At 41.6% G+C, this 16,868-nt stretch overlaps 1 protein-coding gene across 1 annotated transcript; it reads left to right on the top strand.

Annotated features, from left to right (window-relative positions):
• Nucleotides 1-1,206: 1,206 nt before the first annotated feature.
• LOC103897753 (pancreatic lipase-related protein 2) lies at nt 1,207-13,793 on the top strand. Its single transcript, XM_009277903.2, has 13 exons — nt 1,207-1,269; nt 1,805-1,853; nt 2,668-2,822; nt 4,401-4,526; nt 6,090-6,224; nt 8,047-8,155; nt 8,793-8,909; nt 8,991-9,113; nt 9,998-10,116; nt 10,936-11,065; nt 11,346-11,457; nt 12,470-12,637; nt 13,730-13,793. The coding sequence occupies exons 1-13, from the start codon at nt 1,207-1,209 to the stop codon at nt 13,791-13,793; spliced, it is 1,470 nt and encodes a 489-aa protein (XP_009276178.2).
• The last annotated feature ends 3,075 nt before the right edge of the window (nt 13,794-16,868 follow it).

Here is a 16,868-nt window from a genome sequence, read left to right on the forward strand (position 1 = left end):
ATCTTGAACTCCACCATTTCATGGTCACTGCAGCCCAGGCTGCCCTTGAGCTTCACATTCCCCACCAGCCCCTCCTTGTTGGTGAGAACAAGGTCCAGACCCTCCTGTCGGGGTGGCTGAAGTCCCCCATGAGGACCAGGGCTTGTGAGCGTGAGGCTACTCCTATCTGTCTATAGAAGGCCTCATCTGCTCGGTCTGCCCGGTCAGGTGGCCTGTGGCAGACTCCCAACCATAATGTCACCTGTTCCTGCCCTTCCTTTAATCCTGACCCATAAGCTCTTGGTCAGCTCCTAATCCATCCCCAGGCAGAGACCCATAATGATGGGTACTTCTTGACAGATATTCCAGCTGAACAGAGGTGCTCCTTTTGGCTAACAGTTAGGACCTCTGTTCTTGTCTGTCACCAGCTGCTTAGAATAACTCCTGATCCTTTTCCCTCCTACTCTTACTCACTGCCAGACTTCCTCTCCTCTTTCAACTCTCCTTGAGCAGCAAGTTTTCTTCTCTGTTAACTACATCAATGGATGTATTAGACTTGGGAACAGAATTGTATTTCCAAGGAAATTTCATGATTCCTCTCAGCTCTGCACTTTGCAACTCAAGCTCACTGCTTAGATATTCAGCCTTGCTCCTCTGCCCTACCACATAAACAACAAGCTACTATCACAGGACTTCAGAGTTGATCAGAGAGTGCTCAGAGACACACACTCTGCACTCTGACCTATCCCATTTGTCTTGGTTAGGAAACCACCTCATTACAGCCAAGTAATCCAAGTTTCACCAAAAAAAGCACATAGGTGGATCACATATGCCTCGTCTGACATTTGACACAAACTTCAAGGACAAATTCTGTGAAATTCCCAATTGTTTCTTTTTTGTTTCTGAGAGCATTTGGTAGCATCAATGACCTTTGGAGCACTGGTTTTCTAGCTTTTTCACATTGCCAAATCTCTAAAAATATCCCTTGGAGACAGTTTCCCACATAGCAAGATTTATACCTACTAAATTTACCATTTTTTCTTAATTACTTCTTCTGATCTATCTCAGTGGCCGGGGTGACAGTTCAAAATTTTTGCTTTACAAGAAAAGCAGTATGTGGAAAACAGGAGGCGGGTGCCATAGGAAACACCTAGAAGAGGAAATTGAGAACAGTGAATGAGGCAAACGGGAGGGGAGGAGAATGGTGAAATACATGGAACCCCTGCCATGGGAAAGCCAAGCGAGGAAAGTGCAGAGGAAAGGAGCCTGAATAAAGCAGGGGATACAAAGGTGCAGAAATGCAAGGAGTCCTGGTTAAGAACAGCACAAACAGCCTAAAGAAGCTGTCAGGCATGCAGGCTTTACCAAGTTACAGATATCACTGTCTTTGTTCTACTACATCTCCCACCTACCTCCTCATGGCTGGCAAAAGTCAAGACTTCGTGATCTGATTCACTCCCTCAGCAACGAGCATGCAGTATCGGCTGTGCAAGAAGTGCAAAGAACAGCAAAACTAAGTGGAGGGGAAGGATCCTTATCCTGCCGGCAACACTCCTCCTAATGCAGCCCAGGACACCACTGGCTGCCTTTGCTGCAAGCGCACTTTGCTGGTTCACAGTCAAGTTTGCGTCCGTCAGGACCTCCAGGTCTTTCTCTTCCTGCAAAGCTGCTTTCCAGCTGATAGGTCCCCAGCGTGTACCAATCGGTGTATGAGGTTATTCTTCTTCAGGTGCAGGTCTTTGCATTTCTCTTTGTATTACGCTCTTTTAAAAAGGACAAATCACTCTAAATTAAATGCTTAACCTGTATATTCAATTTGCTTTAGGTGGTTGGAATGTGGATTATTGCATTTTATCTCCTTGGCACAGTAGCAGGTGAGACACTATAACTATAAAAACTATTCACTAAGAAAGTGAATTCAGATGAAATAATATATAGGAGATGATGACTGGTATTCTCCTTTACATTGAAGTCATAGTATGATTTGTGTGTCATCGTATGACAATGCCTATTAATGTACATAGAACTAATGCTAAAAGGCTCTGCTCTGTTTATTTTTTATTATTAAGAATACAAGAGACATAACTGTGCTGAAAATTCACAGAGAAATTCAGTCACGTGTCCTACTTCTATCAAGACAGTGCACGAGCTATCTTTACATGACTGCTGTATACAAAGAACCGCTCAGCAACAGGATGCTTAGCACAACAGACAGTGCTGAAACATGAAAGTTGAGCATAAGTGAGCAAGAGACCCATTTGATCTAGAAAAAGCTACTATATTGAAAGAAATTATCATTTCATTCACAGTACAAGGTTACTGCATCGATACCGTTCATTCCTACGAGCAGAGACACAATGCTTTGGAGTAGGAAGCATGCAGGGGCAACTCTAACAAGCACTTCTTAAAAGACTTTTTTAAAAGAAATTGAATTAATCCTTTACAAGCCTAGAAAATGGTGTCAAAGCAGTGTCTGGGTCTTTATTTGGTTTATCCTCAAATTATTTAGCTCCCCTTGTGTTACCTGCTTCAGGCAATATCCATAAAGGAAACAAGAACAACCTCGGTTTCAAAATTAATCATAAAATGAAATCCTTACTTTTCTGTTCTCCAGACTGTGGTAGTCTCAATTCTATCATCAGGCATAAGAGAGCCCAAAATATAAACAAGTTGTTTCTTCTACTCTAGGTAAAGAAGTTTGCTACCCCAGGCTTGGCTGTTTTACAGATGACCCACCCTGGTCTGGGGTACCAGGGAGACTTCTGACAGGTTTGCCTGACTCTCCGGAACATATGAACCTCAGCTTCTCTCTCTACACCAGAGAAACAGGAAATAACTCACAGGTGACATTTATTTTTAACATCAAGAATGGACTAAACCTATAAATGTCTGTTAACCCATTAAAAAGTCTACATCACTTATCATAGGCAAACAAGTCAGAATAAGAAGATAGTTTGAAGGTACATTGAAGCTATTTGGGGTAAAGCATGAAAAAAAAAAAAAATGTTGTGCATGAACTGTAGGACACAACAGCATTCCTGGCATTTTCCTGCACAAGGATATGGGTTATGGCAGACTACCTTTTGCGTGTATTTAGGTCTCTCAGGAAAGTGGAAGACTCATTCAAATAAACAGCCTTCTGAGTATTCAGGTAGGAGAACAAATACTGCTGTTTTACAGGGAAGCTGAGCTAGGAAGATATTGTGACTTTTTAAAATAAAAGTCTGAAGATGACTGATTTTATGCAATTTCCAAACCCACGTTCCACCTTGAAATCTGAGTGATTTTACATTCTTACCTGCCTCTCTGCACTCTGAAAATAAGACAGAACTACTCAAGTTGCTTATGCTCTGAAATACTGAGCAGAGCAATGCGGAGGAACCTGTAAGATCAGGGTCTGGGACCACATCACTTCAGCAAATGCTTATGAAGCTGCTAAATCCCTTTCAGGCTTCCAGGGCTAGTGTCCTCTGAGCTGTACAGGGATGTTTAGGATTCCTCTGGCATGAACTGTGATGCCATCACTGCCGTTGCAGATGACATTGCTTACAGCAATCCTGGTTACCACGCTGAGAATCCAACTCAGACTCTCTAAGGATGAGAAGTTATAGCTGTAATGAACTTTTACGATCTGCAGAGCAGGGACATGTGAGCACACAAGATACATTCAGCAGCAGGTTACTCAGCACTTCTGTTGTTGATAAAATAAGTCAAAATACACCTTGCACTACTTCCCAACCACTAACCTTAAATGTATCTATGATCTAGGGCACAGCCCTTCCACACCCAAACTCCCTGAGCTCACATCACAGACCCTGTATTTGTCCGAAACTATACAGACGGTCAGAGATCATTCTCAGAGTAAAAGGAAAATATATAATTAAGCAGCTTGCAGCAATGCGTGAAGATCCGCTTCACCCCTATTGCACGCAGTTCTTGCATGAAGTTCTTTCAGCCTTTCTGGAGTAGCTGGCATAGAAACATCATCTATGCAGAGAAGTAAAAAAGAGCTGTTGCTCAGATGCAGAGCAGCCCACTGCAGCCAAAGGTGAGGTCAGTAAAAAGGCAAGCTGAACCAGGAGACACGGAGCTGGTAGGCTGCTGCCTGGAGGAACTTGTCCAAGTCAGGCCAACAGGCATCGCGCAACACTGTGGCCCTTTTAGGCAGCTTCATATTCCACATAAGGGGGTTCTTCCTGCCTTAAGCAAAATAGATAGGAGCAGCAGAAACTACATCTTTGGAAACCATAGTGGAACTGAGAAAGGCGAGATACAGGGGTCCCTGGATTCCAAAAATCACAGACTCTGCCCATTCACAGTAGTCCCTTGAGTCCTACAGAGGGGATGACCTAGCTGACTTTTTTTAAATGTTTGAAAATATGAATAGATAAAACATCTTAATTTTTTTTCTTCCCACGCAGGTGATCTCAGCAATAAACTCCTCAACCATCCAAAACTCACATTTTTCCTCACTTAGGAAAACCTCCTTCATCATTCATGGATTTGGCAGCACTGGAAAAAAAGGCTGGGTGGTAGAAATGTGCTTGGTATGAGAGAGTATCCTCTGATTTCCATCAGCAGTTGTAACTACAATCTGTCAGTATCCTTTAGCCGCTAATATTCACCTTCCATTTTGCAATTCATTAGGTAGTAGCAGACACCAACCAAGAAGTAAATTTCACAAAAGCCAAAATGTTCCCACTCTGGAATATGCAGCATAGTCAAGGCTTCTTGGTCATCTCTGACATGCTTCTTTAGAGAGTTTCCATCCCCAAACCTTACAGATCAGATCAAAGCAATAAGCTGAACACAGATGTCCCCAGCCTCTACACCGGTGTCGGAATATTGCATTAGACCCGCCAATTCACTGCTGCTCCCATTAGGAGCAATTGAACCATCCTTCAGCCAAAAGGCCTTCCTGAGTTGTAAAGCTCAAGTTTCAATCTACAAACACTATCCTTGTTCACCACCATTCAGTTCTTAAAAGAAAAAAACAAAACAAAAACAAAACAAAAAAGGCAACCCCTTTTTTTCTTTTTTTATTACAGAGTGCAATGAAAAAAGATTTCAAATATGAAATGTGGAAGCTACCACAAAACAGAGCTGGTGTACTCTGGCCAGCGGAGTGTACTGTGTCAATGACAGCCTTGGCTCTGAGAGATAAGCAAAATCTACTCTAGTTTCTGCTTCTTCCACGCTGTCAGGGAAAAGGACCAGCTAGAAAAAGATGACCACTGAATACTGAGTCATAGATCTGCATCATTATTTTTGTTCATAAGTCCATGAAAACTTTTAATCTAGAATATTAGAGTCTATCGGTTGGACTCGATGATCTTAGAGGTCTTTTCCAACCTCAATGATTCTATGATTCTATTAAATTTCCAATTTTTTCAGTTGAAAAGAAACAGCAATTCTACCTGCCTCTCCACACTACAAACTGTGTTTATGGTGCCTACAGGAGAAGAGGGAATCCAGGACTCAATGCACTATCACTTCAAGCTGCTATTTTCCTTTTTCAGCTGTTTACCATAGATTAATTTTTGTTCCCACTCCTTGTTCCTTTCTCAAACCTTAACTAAGCCTTAGTCACAGAAAGCTATAGCTGCACAGTTTGATATATGATTCTTCCAGTGGAAAAATCACTGATCTCTGCAAGACAGTGACCAGTACCAAAGTGACCAACTCATTAGCTTTCTTTGCTGAAATAGAAAAAGTCAGTTTTAAAGACACTTCGTAAATAAGTGTACTTCCCATACGATTCAGTTAAACTACCAACGTCCCCTCAAAGAAAGTCACGTACTGCACACAGCAGCTGCTGTGCAGTTGTGTGGCTTTTCCAAATTATTTCAAATATATATAAGCCATTTGTATAAAGTAAAATATTTTTATTACAGTCTTTCATAATTGATACTTTTTGGATTAACGGCGTGTTATATTCTGTTTTGTAAGAAGATTTGTGTTTCAGTGTATACAGGCTACAGTGAAGAGTCCTGTTTAGTAAAGAATGAGAAATTCCATGATTATATTACCATGTTTATTCTGATTTAAGTTGAATCTCTGTTTGTTATTTTGTTTCCTTACATACTTTGCTTTATGTCTTCCCACATCAGCTGTTACTGGAAGTGGAAAATATCAACTGCATTGCTGCTGATTGGAAAGAAGGTGCAAAAGGCACCTACATCAGTGCAGTGAACAACATCCGTGTGATCGGGGCTGAGGTTGCTTATTTCATAAAAACTTTACAGGTAAAAGACACAGCTTTGCCACCTACAATTCTTAAGTGGACGTAGTGGGGTTACGATGCTGCTGCTTTGATTTTGAACCTTGTCCAGTATGGTCAGCCAGTGCTTCAGGAAGAGCTGTACAATGCGTGCAGTTGAGATCCAGCTAATTATACTAGTTATCAACTCTGTAAGGACTTCTCACAGCCACAAAAGACGCAAATTAAGCTAATGTGGTTGAAAAGAGGTGCCAACTAATTAAAGACCAGTAGGTGGCAACATTTCCATATGATGATATAGGCAAGAAGGCATTCAATGGAAATGAGGCAAGGCCTACCAGTTCAGTGCTTACAAGAGTTTTGCCAGCATTATGTGTGCGCGCTAGAAGTAAATTAGTATCTCGCTAATTAGCACCACTGAAACAAGCAGGAGCTGGCTCACTTGATAGTGCCATATTTGCTGTCTACAGGCACGATAAACTGTCCAGTTGCCTTCCAGTTGCGAACTTCATGCTCCTGAAGGCAAGTGTTCACATTTACACATGCAGCGCAGAACTGCTCGGCTGCAGAGTTTAAGAGTATCAGCATTTCCCGCTGACTTCAGAAAGACTCATGAGTGCTTAGAACTGCTGAAAATCAGAACCCTGCCTGGCTATGGACTTGGTCCTAGTTAGGTGTTCATCTTAAAGTGCTGCAAGAGATAGTTCAGAGCCCACAAGGTTAAGCGCCAACTTTGCGAGCACCTCAGTATCAAAGAACACTTGTCCAGAATCTGCTGGGGTAAAGTCTACTGTTTCTACCTAGGAAACTCATATCTAGCCTCACACATTTGCTTCTGTAGCTTTCTTCTTTGTGTACAAATCCCAGGTCACTTGAAGATGGGTTCAGTTTCTCATTTACTATCTCTATTACCTGCACCATTTGCAGTCTAGGCGTCTCTTTCTTCTGTTACAAAAATGCATAAATGATCCTTAGACTTTCTTTTCTTTTCCCCAATTTACAAACTTCTGGAGTTTGACTTTAGGAAAAGTTAAGCCGCATTGTAAATGGATGTACTGCAGTAAAACGTATTCAGAGGAATCTGCTGTCTAACAATAAAGGTAGACAGGCCGGTACTACAGATCTGCTTTTATTTTGGTACACACATTACACAACAAAACAAAACTTTGTGTCAAAACAAAACTTTGTGTAAAAACCTCAAGCAATTAGCAACCAATCCTTCTCGTCTTTGGTCATTACAAAACCCAGCAAATCCCTGGATGAAATGTGACCCCTGCATGCAGCCTACATGTTGATTAATCTCCACCATCACCTTCCACCTTCAACACGTGTAATATCTCAGCAGTGCAGGACTTGTACAGGTGACACTTGGCAAAGAGGAGAATGAATGTTGCCACATCTAAGTTTGTCAGTGAAAATATTATTGAGTGATATGATCACATATTCTAAGCAGACACATGGAGAACAGACATGTGATAAAAAAGGGGCTCCATAATAGAGTAAATAAAGAAAAAATAAGATCATTTTGATGGAAGATGAAATTAGGGGCTGATCTAAATGAGAAAGAAGGTTCATATTTTGTCACCAAGGGTAACTTAATACGGTAACCATATGCCAACACTACAACAGTGAATCCATCACCACTAGGCATTTAAAATTCTAGATTGGATCATTTTCTATCAGGTCAGCATAATTTAAACAATAATTAACTCAAGGAACTCACACCCTGTTCGCTATGCAGGAAGTCAGTCTAGATGTTCCCAAAGGCCCATAGTGTAAGACACCCTCTTTGCCTGGTATTTAAAGCCTGTGTTCTTGTCTCCCACCACCACCACCTTAATGATCAGAAAATCTTCAGATACTCCCCTTGCGAAATCCATTTAATTGGCCACAGTCTGGGAGCACATGCTGCAGGAGAGGCGGGAAGAAGGATCCGAGGCATCAGACGGATAACAGGTAGGCTGTTCACCGAGGTGCAGGGCTAACATAGCACGTTTCTAAAGGAAAGAAACTTGCAACACACTGGTCTGTAGACTGGAATTAAATTATTGGCAGTGCTGGAGACACCTTGCATAAGAGCAAGCAAACCTTACGCTTCTCAGAAACAAGGGTAATTATTACATCTTCTTTCTCTACTAGTTAGGTTAAAAACTCTTTAGTGGAAGACTTTAGTGGAAGGACATACATAGTTAATATGCTTTTAACATTACTGTCATTCACTGGGTTGCATCAAGCCCTACACAAAGACAAAGCAACATACCAAGAATCCTTGGTTTTTCCTATTCGTAAAGCTTTACAGGCCGGTAATAAGCTCACAGATAATAAAATGCCTCCTTCATAGTAATACTATGCCATTATATAGGCTATTGGAAAAATATTTTACTTCTGCTGGAATAAGTTTGCAGAAAGGTTTACAAAACCATATTATTGCACATTTTTTTCAGTTCAGCTTAGAATTCACATCATTATTATTCAACATGGCTCATGCATTACTGAATATCTGATGTTGTAAGTTGGCAAAAGACATATTAACACGTGCAACACTTCTCTCTCTCCCTCCCTCCCTCAACCAATAAATGTGGGGGTTTTTTAGGCTTAGACCCTGCTGGGCCTTATTTTGAAGGTACTCCTCCTGAGGTGAGACTGGATCCTTCAGATGCAAACTTTGTTGATGTTATTCACAGTAATGCTGCTCACTTTCCTGCCATAGGTAAGTGTTCACGTGCAAGTAAATATCCACAGGGATGGGCATGTCAACCAAGACACTGACATCATTCCATGTGTATCTCAGGGCTTGGAATGTACAACACCACCGGTCACCTGGACTTTTACCCAAACGGAGGAACTGTGATGCCTGGATGCACTGATTTAATTCCAGAAATGAAACAAAACGATTTTGAAGTTATCATTGCGGGTAAACATACATTCCCAACATGCACAGTACTTTATTTTCATTCAATCCTGAAACGTGAACTGTGAAAGTAACTGTCTGTTTGGGAGAAAACAGCAAAACAAAATTGTTTTTTGCCTATTTACTCATAAATAAGAAAAATAAATAAGAAACAATAAAGGCTGGATCAGAACAGTGCTCCCCAGGGAACACTGTAGGGAGAGGGGGTGTAATACAGGCCTAAGCTTTGCTTGTGTAATTTGAAATTGGACCTGCAGAACACAAAAAGGCAGGGATCAGGGAGCCTGCAAGTCCAACAACCCCACCAGGAGGTTTTCCAGGCTGAGACAGGCCAGTGTCACGACCAAACCAGCAGCATGACACCACCACCTTTGGTTTCTTGCAGATGCTGCAAAGAGCATCCAACACTTACAAGGCATGAATTAGGCAAAAACAGTCAGTGTTTCCAGGGACTGTACATGCCTCACCTCTCCACCTGAGACCTCTCTCTTCGCAGGCTTTGGAGAGGTTGGCAGAAGGCTGACAGATCCTCTTTGCTCTATGAAGCCTTGTAAAACTGTAATTAATGTCATCTTGCTGTGACATCTCGTATATATATATATATATATATATATATGGCTGTCTTCTTAAAAGGGACTATTACACCATAGCAGAGTAATACATCTCACTTGAAATCTTGGGGTAACTGGCACACAGTTCTCTGGATAAAACACAGACAAAACAGTAACTTCTACTGCAACTAGAAGTGTGTACATTCAGACGAAAAATTATTACAAGACCACTCTGCTGTTCTGTGCCTTGGCTGTTTCCATGGTGAGGCAAGTGCAACTCTTGTACAGGATAGCAGGAGGTTATTTCACACATGCTCATAAACTTTGTTCCGGCAGAGGCTACCATCGTTGGGGGGTGCCATCACTCGCGCAGCCATGAGTTTTATTTTGAAAGTATCCTCTATCCCACCGGATACCTTGGATATCCCTGTGAAACATACCAATCCTTTGAGTCAGTAAGTATATCAGCCCAGGAATGGGTGAGCTGTAAAGAAAATAATCCAGGTCTCTGCACTCATGATAGGTCCCGCTATGTGCGCAGAGCACTTGGATGCTGGTGGCTGTGCTCTCATGCTGTGGTTTGGTAGGAGGAAGCATGCAGTGAGGCACAGCGCACAGTGACTCCATCAGCTATTCCACTCTGGGAAAATGAATCCTGAAGCACAGATGATATTCCCAAAATAGGGGGAAAAAAATTAAACCCCATGCAATTCTCACCCTAAACCTTTATGCAAAGAGCACGTAGGTTACATAGATCTATCCTACTAATTCCTGGCTGGAAGAAGAGACATTTGGAGCCTCCAGAATCCTTGACTATTCTCTAATTTACACTGGGCACCGATTAGAGCACTTAAATAAATGCACTTATGAATGTGGCCCCCCCCCCCCCCCCCCGTACGGTGTTGCAATGTGAATGCAGGCAAGTTCCCTTCCACTAGAAGGGTAAAATTGGCTTATATGTTGTCCTAGACTCTAGCTGAAAAATATTTGAACTAGGGAGTTTCAGACCATCATCCACACAGGTATCAAACCTGCTCATTCTACACCCTCTTGGTATATGCATGGGTGCAGGAGCTGTTATCTGAAACAAGTTTATCAGGTTTTGGTGGTAAGATATGACAACATACAGCACTGCCACAGCTTTGCAAGATCAAAACAGCATCTTGAGCCTTAATTTTGGCAGAGCTAGGATGAAAAAAAAAAAAACAACCCACCACCACACACCACAAAAAAACCCAAACCTCCTCATTAACTGATGCTCTTATGTTCCCTAGGGAGACTGTTTCCCATGTCCACAGGAGCGATGTCCAATGATGGGGCACTATGCTGACAGATTCCCAGCTAAACTGAAGAGGGTAAACCAAAAGTATTTTTTAAATACAGCAGCAGACCCACCTTTTGCTAGTAAGTGGAGAAGGTTTGTTACAGTTGTTCACATGTTTGAAACATGATTGCCTTGATGTCATTTACAGCCATGCACCTGTGTCGCTTCTAAAAACAACTGCTAACATCTCTGACAAAAAATGCTACATTAGTTATCAAAATTCAAGCTCACCAAGTCTTTCATTTACTAACATGAATGAATTCCAGTTAGGAAAAAAAAAAAAAACTTTCCAGTATACTAGCATTTTTAGATCTCGCATATCAATGACAATCTAGTTTTATTTTGCTTTTCTTTATGCAGCTTGGAGACAAAAAGTATTTATCAAACTGTCTGGTGTAAAGAAAATGAGGGGGGACATAAACCTAGTTTTTCATGACACAGAGGGGAACGCAAAAGAATATGAAATTGCCAGGTAAGATAAATTAATATTTCCCTATGGCATTTAATGCTGCTAACATTAATCTACACATTTTCCACATATTTAAGCAGTGCAAACATTCACTCTGTGTTACAGACGTTCTACTTAACATCAGATATGAAAGAAGTTATCACATAGATAAGACCCGTGAGGGCAGATGGATGGCTGTAAATATGAAGTGGAAGTCACTTCCTTTTCATGAGTTCCATGTTTCTCTGAGTTGCTCTTAAAAAAAATAAACATACACCTCTGGAATGCACATAATTCATACAATGCTCACCCGATTCACATGCACTGAAGCACAACCACTCCCACACTAGCGTGGCAACACACATGTCAGCATACTCACTCCACATGCTGACAAGACTCTCTGCTCTGCCAGTGACTTGCTGTATGATCTCATGCAAGGCAGTCCTATGCCTGAACTTATCAAATTTGCAAAGTGGATAGCTCCTTCCTGCCTGGGATATATTAAAAAACCATCACTACTGCATGAGTGGCACATTTATATAGTCTGGCCAGTGGGCTTTATTCACAGCTCATATCATCTCCCACCGAAATAGCAGCTCCCACTCTCTTCTGTACCTGCTCTGAAACAAGCGCTTCCATGCATTCTCCCACCATCCTCTATGCACCTGCAGAGTAAAGCCCCACAGAAGTTCGCAGCTTATCTGTAACATCCTCCCTGAAAACCTTGCCTGGAGCTCTCCCTGCAGCGATACCTGCAAAACTCAGCACACTTGGGTGCTAGAGGCAGCTCCAGCCTCACCCTTATCATGTCTCAGTGGTCTCCTGCCACATGCACATTTAAAGTTTTCACTATTGTTTTTCATCCTTTCCCTGTTCAGAGTCCTGGTCCAGTGTCATGTGCTGTTGCAAAGAACAGCAAAAGTGCAAATTTCTGTTGTGACAAAGAGGAAACCCCCAAATCTTGTAGAGAATGTGATCTAGTTCAGTAATCTCTAAACTGTTAAACTTAGCATTGCTGTCTTCATTCTATTTGCAGTGGAGTCCTCTCTCAAGATCAAGTTTATACAAAATACCTTGATGTTGAAATTAACCCAAAAAATACTAAAAAAATTGAATTTCTCTGGAATAAAACCATATTTACTCTGCTCTGGGCAAGAGTAGGAGCAGAAACAGTCAATATAATTCACGGAGAAGATGGACATAGGTAAGTATATCCCTTTTACAGGTCAGAAGGGATGGGAAAGGAATGCAAAAACTCTGGGAGACAGGATTGAAAAAATGGTCTTCATAAATTGGACACATGGCTTGCAATCGACAATGTGAATTTCAGTAATAACAAGGACAAGACATTACACTTTGGACAGAAAATCAAACATTCAAGTACAAACCAGGGATTAACTGTCTGGAAAGGAATACAGCAGTGAATAATTTGGAATGTATACTGTTTTGCCACAGCAAAACAATTACAAACCAAGACAAAGCAAGTCTTATCCCCAGGTGCATTACCAGGAGTATTGTATAGAAGATCCAAGGAGTAATTATTCTTATTTGAATAACTGGCATAAGACTGTAACCAGAAGCAGAGTCATTTTCAAGTTTGGAGAGTATACTTCAGGAATAATGCACACAGACTGAAGTCTGGAAAAATTGCAAAAGAGATGTAGAAAACTTTATCTGTGTAGAGCAGCTGAAGGAAATGTGTTTCTCAATAAAGAAAAGCCTGGAGAGGAGCACAAAAACATATGCATAAGCTGCCTGTGAAGGGTCACAGTCAACTATTCCACATATCCACTGGGTTTAGGTCAAGGTTTAACTGATGTATTTTACAACAGAAGAAATATTGGTTAGATATTAGGAAAAAAACTTCCTTATATTTTGGCATTGGCATGGATTATTTAGAGAAGCTGATGAAATCCCTTTCAGCATGAGCATCTAAAAAAAGCTGCAAAGCTTCGATTGGGGTAATCTAGTTAAGCACCTAGTCTAAATAAAGTGAGCTTAACAAGATGCCTTTCTGACTTCTTATCTACAGCTCTATATTTGTGAATCTAGAGATTAATTTTATTCATGTATTAAAACTCAAATTTTACAGCTCGTCCCCAAAAGAAGGAAGTTCACCTTGTTACTGATAACATGCAGATGCTAATATTCTGTACAGCAGGCTTTTAGGAAGACTTAAGTGGGTTTATGGATCGAACTAACAACCCTCAAGGTGACAGCTGACAACCTTTCATTTTTCTTTGGTGGAAAATAGATAAGTAAATCTTGATTCAAGTATTTTTTTTCTTCTTCCCAGGTCAACTTTTTGCGGCCGTGGAACTGTGACATATGGAGTTCCCCAGTTACTTACACCTTGCTAGAGGTCATCAAGTCCAACGGTTCTGTACACAGCAGCTGAGCAAACAATCAATCAGTCCTGTGCATGGGAATGTTGGTATGTTGGTACACAAGGCCATTAAAGCAAAACTCAAACTGCCTGTCGCTTCCTTTATTTTTTCAGTTCTTTGCAAACACACTTGTCAGTGTTTTTCACATTTGAACCAAGTTTATTGTGCTCATAACTATGGAAGCAACTGGAAATCATATATGCTAAAATCCATTTATAACACTGCACAGTCTTACTCTACTAGTGCCTCAAGAAAAGCAGGTAAGAACTGTTTCCCATCGCATTGATAACTTGCCAGATTTTCTGTCTATCAAACACTCTTGAGGCAGCACGTTACCTCATCAGACCCCTGGGGCTGGGAATGGTCCCAAACACCTCCTTTCCTCAGCCTCCGCTATTGCTCAAAACTTTCCAACCCCACACAAGAGCACTACCCTCAGAAGCTGCTGTGGGATGAGGCAGGAACAGAACAAGACCGGGATATTTCTTCAGCAGGTCAGAACAGCCCTTTGGACACTGCACCTTTAGGGAAGCAACAGGCAAAGCCAAACCTCAAGTGTTCCCCGCTTCAAAAGAAGCTAAACGGCTAAGTCACAGCACCTGGCTACTGTTTCATTTCAAACACATCTTTGCTGTGGCCACTGATAATCCTGGAGACAAACTCTGACTTTGAATAACTCCAGGCTTTGCAAAACCTGGGATTGACTATTTCACATTAAAACGAACACTACTGCTCTGCAAAGCATGGCATGAATGAGCCACCTGAAGCTTTAAGAATCCAAGGCAGCAAATATTTTTCTAAGTATAAAAACCAAACTCTAAGTTAATGAATAGGAAGAGTTAAAAATTTATTCACTCCCATTTCTCCATGTTTGATAAATGATGTACAAGCACTTGGACAGATACACTTCTAAGAAACGGAGTAGAAATACAATATTAAGAATGTATTTATAATGAGTATAAATATCCGAATGAAATATTTTTTAAAAAATAACAGTCAATGTTGTATCCTTGACTAAACACTAACCAAGCCTGTATGAAATTAGAAGCATAATCAAACACCATTCTGAGATTCAGCCAAGAGAGTTCTGCAGTCCTGAGTACCACAAGTCCCCCAGGGACTTGACAGGTGGCAAGGGAAGCGTGAACAATGCTGAGAAGCACTGCACTGTGTCCCAGGAGAGAGCCACGGCATCCCGCAGCACGGGAAATCCAGTCCTCTCCTCTGCCTGCTTCCTATTCCAGACTACAGCTTCTTCAGGACTGCTGAAACATAGCAAGGCTTGTTTCCTTATTTGTTGCTTGCTTTCTTGAAAGCCATCTTTCTTCCAACAGCCCCTGACTGTGAGGCTGCAAGGACCAGAACGGCTCCTCCAGGCATAGCAAGCATCCTGCATCGTACTGAAGGACATGCATCCCAGCCCTACCCCTTCTTCCCAAAGGAGAAGCAAGCAGCTGAAACCCATCTGACCACAGCCTAAGGAATTGTTTCGTTATTCAGTTTGCCTTATGTTATTACTATATTGAATAAGAGCAACAGACTAACTGTGATAAAATCGTAACTCAAATCTTTTCCACCAGCTCTTAAATTAAATGGGAAAGACTATTCTCCCCTCATTTTGAACAAGGGGGGAAACTTATCAGTGTACTAGGGCATGTACTGATTCTCCTGTGTCACTGATACGAACATATTTACAAACTAAAATGCTACTTAAATTAAGAACGGGAGCACTGAGCTCTAAATTAAAATCAAAGGTGATATTTTAGAAAAAATTAAAAACTTCCCTACTATTTAAAGAAATAAATCTCACTAGCATGAACAATAGCAGTGTGATACCTATGCACACAGCTGGTATCCATTTGGTCATTCCCAGAGGTGGAGATTAGGGAATGTCAGCTCTGCAAAGGTATGTGGCCACAGCCAAAAAGCATAGCCAAGCTGACAAGGCTTTCCAGGTGAAGAGTTAGCTGAGGTCTCATTTCTTCTTGAGCTCACTTACAGCCTTCTCCTAAAGATGAACAGGACCAAGGGATTCCCGCACCTAGTCCTGTTCATTTGCACAGGCTGTTTTTCACCTTTTAGTTGATGTCTCTAGTAGAACAACCTATTGAGTTCTGTAACATTGCTACACAAAGCGGCCATGTCACTATTTCTGAGGGAATTTTGTATGTTATTGATAAATATTTCCAGCATGTTTGCTCTCAGTTCATCACTCAGAGAAGGGCTTTCTCAAAACTTGGGTTACACGGGTAGTATAGAAAGGATCCAAAGGGGTAGACAACTGTCCTTCTACATCTACTTATTTCAACAAGGAAATGAAAGGGACACCAGGAGGTGGTCAGATTCTTTCACTATGAAAAGACCTACCAGGCCCACTAAGAAGTTTTCCTAAAGGGATAAGGTTTTGCCAAATTGAGCTGATGTCAGGAAATGGGCACAAAAGACACAGAAGCACAGGAGCATTCCACATCCAAAGTCACTTGATGCAGGGCAAGGGAGGGGACTTAAAGATGATGCAGTTCCTTACTAACTCCCCCAGTAGACCCCTACATCCCAGCTACACAACATTAAAAACAAAAGCCTTCCCAGCCAAGACAAGCCCCTAAATGCACTGCCACACAGACCCACATAATTCTTTTTAACGTCCCGCTCCTGATCATAGAATCATAGAATCATTGAGGTTGGAAAAGACCTCTAAGATCATCGAGTCCAACCGTCAACCCAACACCACCATGCCCACTAAACCATGTCCCTAAGCGCCTCATCTACACGTCCTTTAAACACCTCCAGGGATGGGGACTCAACCACTTCCCTGGGCAGCCTGGTCCAATGTTTAACCACTCTTTCAGTAAAGAAATTTTTCCTTACATCCAATCTAAACCTCCCCTGGCGCAACTTGAGGCCATTTCCTCTCGTCCTATCACTTGTTACTTCAGAGAAAAGACCAACACCCACCTCGCTACAACCTCCTTTCAGGTAGTTGTAGAGAGCGATGAGGTCTCCCCTCAGCCTCCTTTTCTCCAGGCTAAACAACCCCAGCTCCCTCAG

Source organism: Aptenodytes forsteri, unplaced genomic scaffold (genome assembly GCF_000699145.1).
Source record: "Aptenodytes forsteri isolate BGI_AS27 unplaced genomic scaffold, ASM69914v1 Scaffold15, whole genome shotgun sequence".
NCBI lineage: Eukaryota > Metazoa > Chordata > Aves > Sphenisciformes > Spheniscidae > Aptenodytes > Aptenodytes forsteri.